General features: G+C 32.4%; 1 protein-coding gene across 1 annotated transcript in view; it reads right to left on the bottom strand.

The window, feature by feature from the left end:
• Positions 1-323: 323 nt before the first annotated feature.
• SMCHD1 (structural maintenance of chromosomes flexible hinge domain containing 1) overlaps positions 324-2,395 on the bottom strand; it is a 61,425-nt gene continuing 59,353 nt past the window's right edge. The window contains exons 45-46 of the mRNA XM_010006848.1: positions 1,755-1,872; positions 324-742 (exon numbers count right to left, since the gene is read on the bottom strand). Coding sequence (XP_010005150.1) covers positions 634-742; positions 1,755-1,872 — 227 coding nt within the window. The 3' untranslated portion in view covers positions 324-633. The remainder of the gene's footprint in view (positions 743-1,754; positions 1,873-2,395) is intronic.

Raw genomic sequence — 2,395 nt, 5'->3', positions numbered from 1 at the left:
CTCTTTTCATACTCACGTTTTGCTGCTTTGTTTTTCCTATTTGCGCAGTCTGATGGAGACACAAACTCCCATGTCAACACCTTGGACATAAGCCTTAGATACTGGCTTGTTGAAGACTCTACAAATGGCTGTGGTTAGATCCTAGTCCATGGCTATTCCAACCCTCCCTTTGAAATTGATATTACCTTGATACCTATTTAATCAAAAAAAAGCAGTCCAGAAAGCTCTTTTCCAAGACAGCCAGGGATGCTTTTTAAATTAAAACCTCATTTCATGGCACAATCTGTTGACTTAATTATTACAATAGATTATATTGGCAGTGCTTTGTATTGAAGCAGTTTTATTGAAAAGATTGATTTCATAAATAAAAAAGGATATATTTTAAACTTTATTCACACATGAACATAAAAACTCTGAAAGCTTTTAGAAATCAAAACTAACTATACAAAAATTAGGCTATTAATGTTAAATACTTAGATTTTTTTTTTTAGCATTACTACTAACTGAAATACATTTATATCTTCTATCAGTATAAAAATCTTCATAGTGATGGGTAATACAACATGAATATTTCCTTTAACTGAATGTATTCACATTTTCAATACACAGCTATTTCCAGCAAGTCTCATCAGTCTATGCTTTCCTTTTTCGTCCAGTTCCATTAAGTTCTGAAGAGGATATTTGCAGTGGTTGCTGTTGTTGCTGCTGCTTCTTTGCAGAAGAGGGGGTCCATTCTTCGCAGCTGAACAGAAACATAGCACAGGAGCTTATAAATCAAGTCCTTTTCTGCATATATGTCGTATTTTTTAAATATATGTGTTATTTTGATACAATTAATGCAAAAGCACAGAGCTCCCACTAGTACAAATATTATAAAACCTGTACTTGTGCACAGCTTCTTGTTTTTGTAATGACTTTATTAAAATTAGGAATACCTTCAGCCTAATCTTAAATAGTTTAAATACATAACCATTTAAATTCTACATGCAGATAAAAAAAATTAAAGTTATAACAAACACAAATAATACATATTAATATAGTGAAAATTCATACAGAGATTTGCAGAACACAACTAAGATTTAAATAATCTCAAAAATATGACTATAGTTCAGCAAAGACCATGATGGAGTCATGAGGAAAGACATGAGAAATGGAAAAGTTAGTTCCAGTAATTTTAAAAGATAAAAACTTATAGATTTCCCTGATTTTATGTTGTGTTCACAAATGTAAATTAGCTACAGACCCAATGTAGAAATAGATATATGGGTAAAAAGATAACTATGTTAAATACTTTACCACCAGTTCACCTCAGTTACTTAGAAAAAGTTATGTAAGAATAATTCTTCTTCTGTTCATCTGCCCAGAATTTGATCTCAAACCTTAGAAGAGTTTACAGACCAAACCATCTCAAATAGTTCTGGGTTGTAACAGAGTTGAATATACCAGAAAATACAGGGAATGTGAATGCACAAAGATGCGAGTAAGTTCATATAAGAGAAATAGAATCTGAATTAGCAAGCAAGCCTTTATATCAAGCTTAAAAACCAGCACAAACTTTAAAGGAAATAAAAATTAACTTGGAAATGAGCCTTATGCAAACTCTACTCATTGTTGGTTATTGCATGCCAATACAAATTAAAAAAACCCAACCCAAACCAAAAGAAACTCTCTCTCATGCAAAAAAGAACCCTGAACCAGATTTGCTTTGAATTGAGGATATGGAAAAGTAATTACTAGATTTAGAACAGACTTACCTATACAATTTTTTTACTGTTTCTCTTCGTATTCTCTTGGGAGGGATGGGGGTGTCAGACATATCCAACACTAGAGATTGATGCAGTGATTCACTGACTTTGTCTGATGGAGTCATACCTAAGAAAAAGTTGCAAGACCAAATTAAAAAAATACATTAATCATATTACTTACAAATGAGCCCTCTAACAGTAGTGTTAAACCTTTGAAGTAAGGCTTTAGACATGCCATAAATTTTACAGTTACCTTATGTCTGAAACTGAGTTAAAAGATGACAGGTAAAACATTTGCTTTATTTATGGTTGTCACAGAGAAAATGCTGTTCTTTAAAATATATTTTGAAAAACCACAAATTATTTGATATTGACATAAAAACCATCTTCAACTAAGAAATACTATCCTTGCAGAATTAGGGGTGTTTATTTTTATAGAACAATGTTTTGATTGCGTTTCCTTAGCAAAAGCAATTCAGCTTTTCACTATGCAGTCATTTCAAAAAGGATGTCCATGCTGTCTACTACTGGGCCAGCCCAACTAACAGTTACACAATCACATATTAATGAGATCATAGTTTCAGGTTCACAAGACACTAACTGAGCACATTCTTACTATCTGAACATATTACAGGGCAGTGCTGGTCTAG

This window comes from Chaetura pelagica, unplaced genomic scaffold, assembly GCF_000747805.2.
Source record: "Chaetura pelagica isolate M959 unplaced genomic scaffold, ChaPel_1.0 scaffold109, whole genome shotgun sequence".
Lineage (NCBI taxonomy): Eukaryota > Metazoa > Chordata > Aves > Apodiformes > Apodidae > Chaetura > Chaetura pelagica.
Note: the sequence above shows the minus strand (reverse complement) of the source record. Positions and strands in the feature narration are given on the sequence as shown.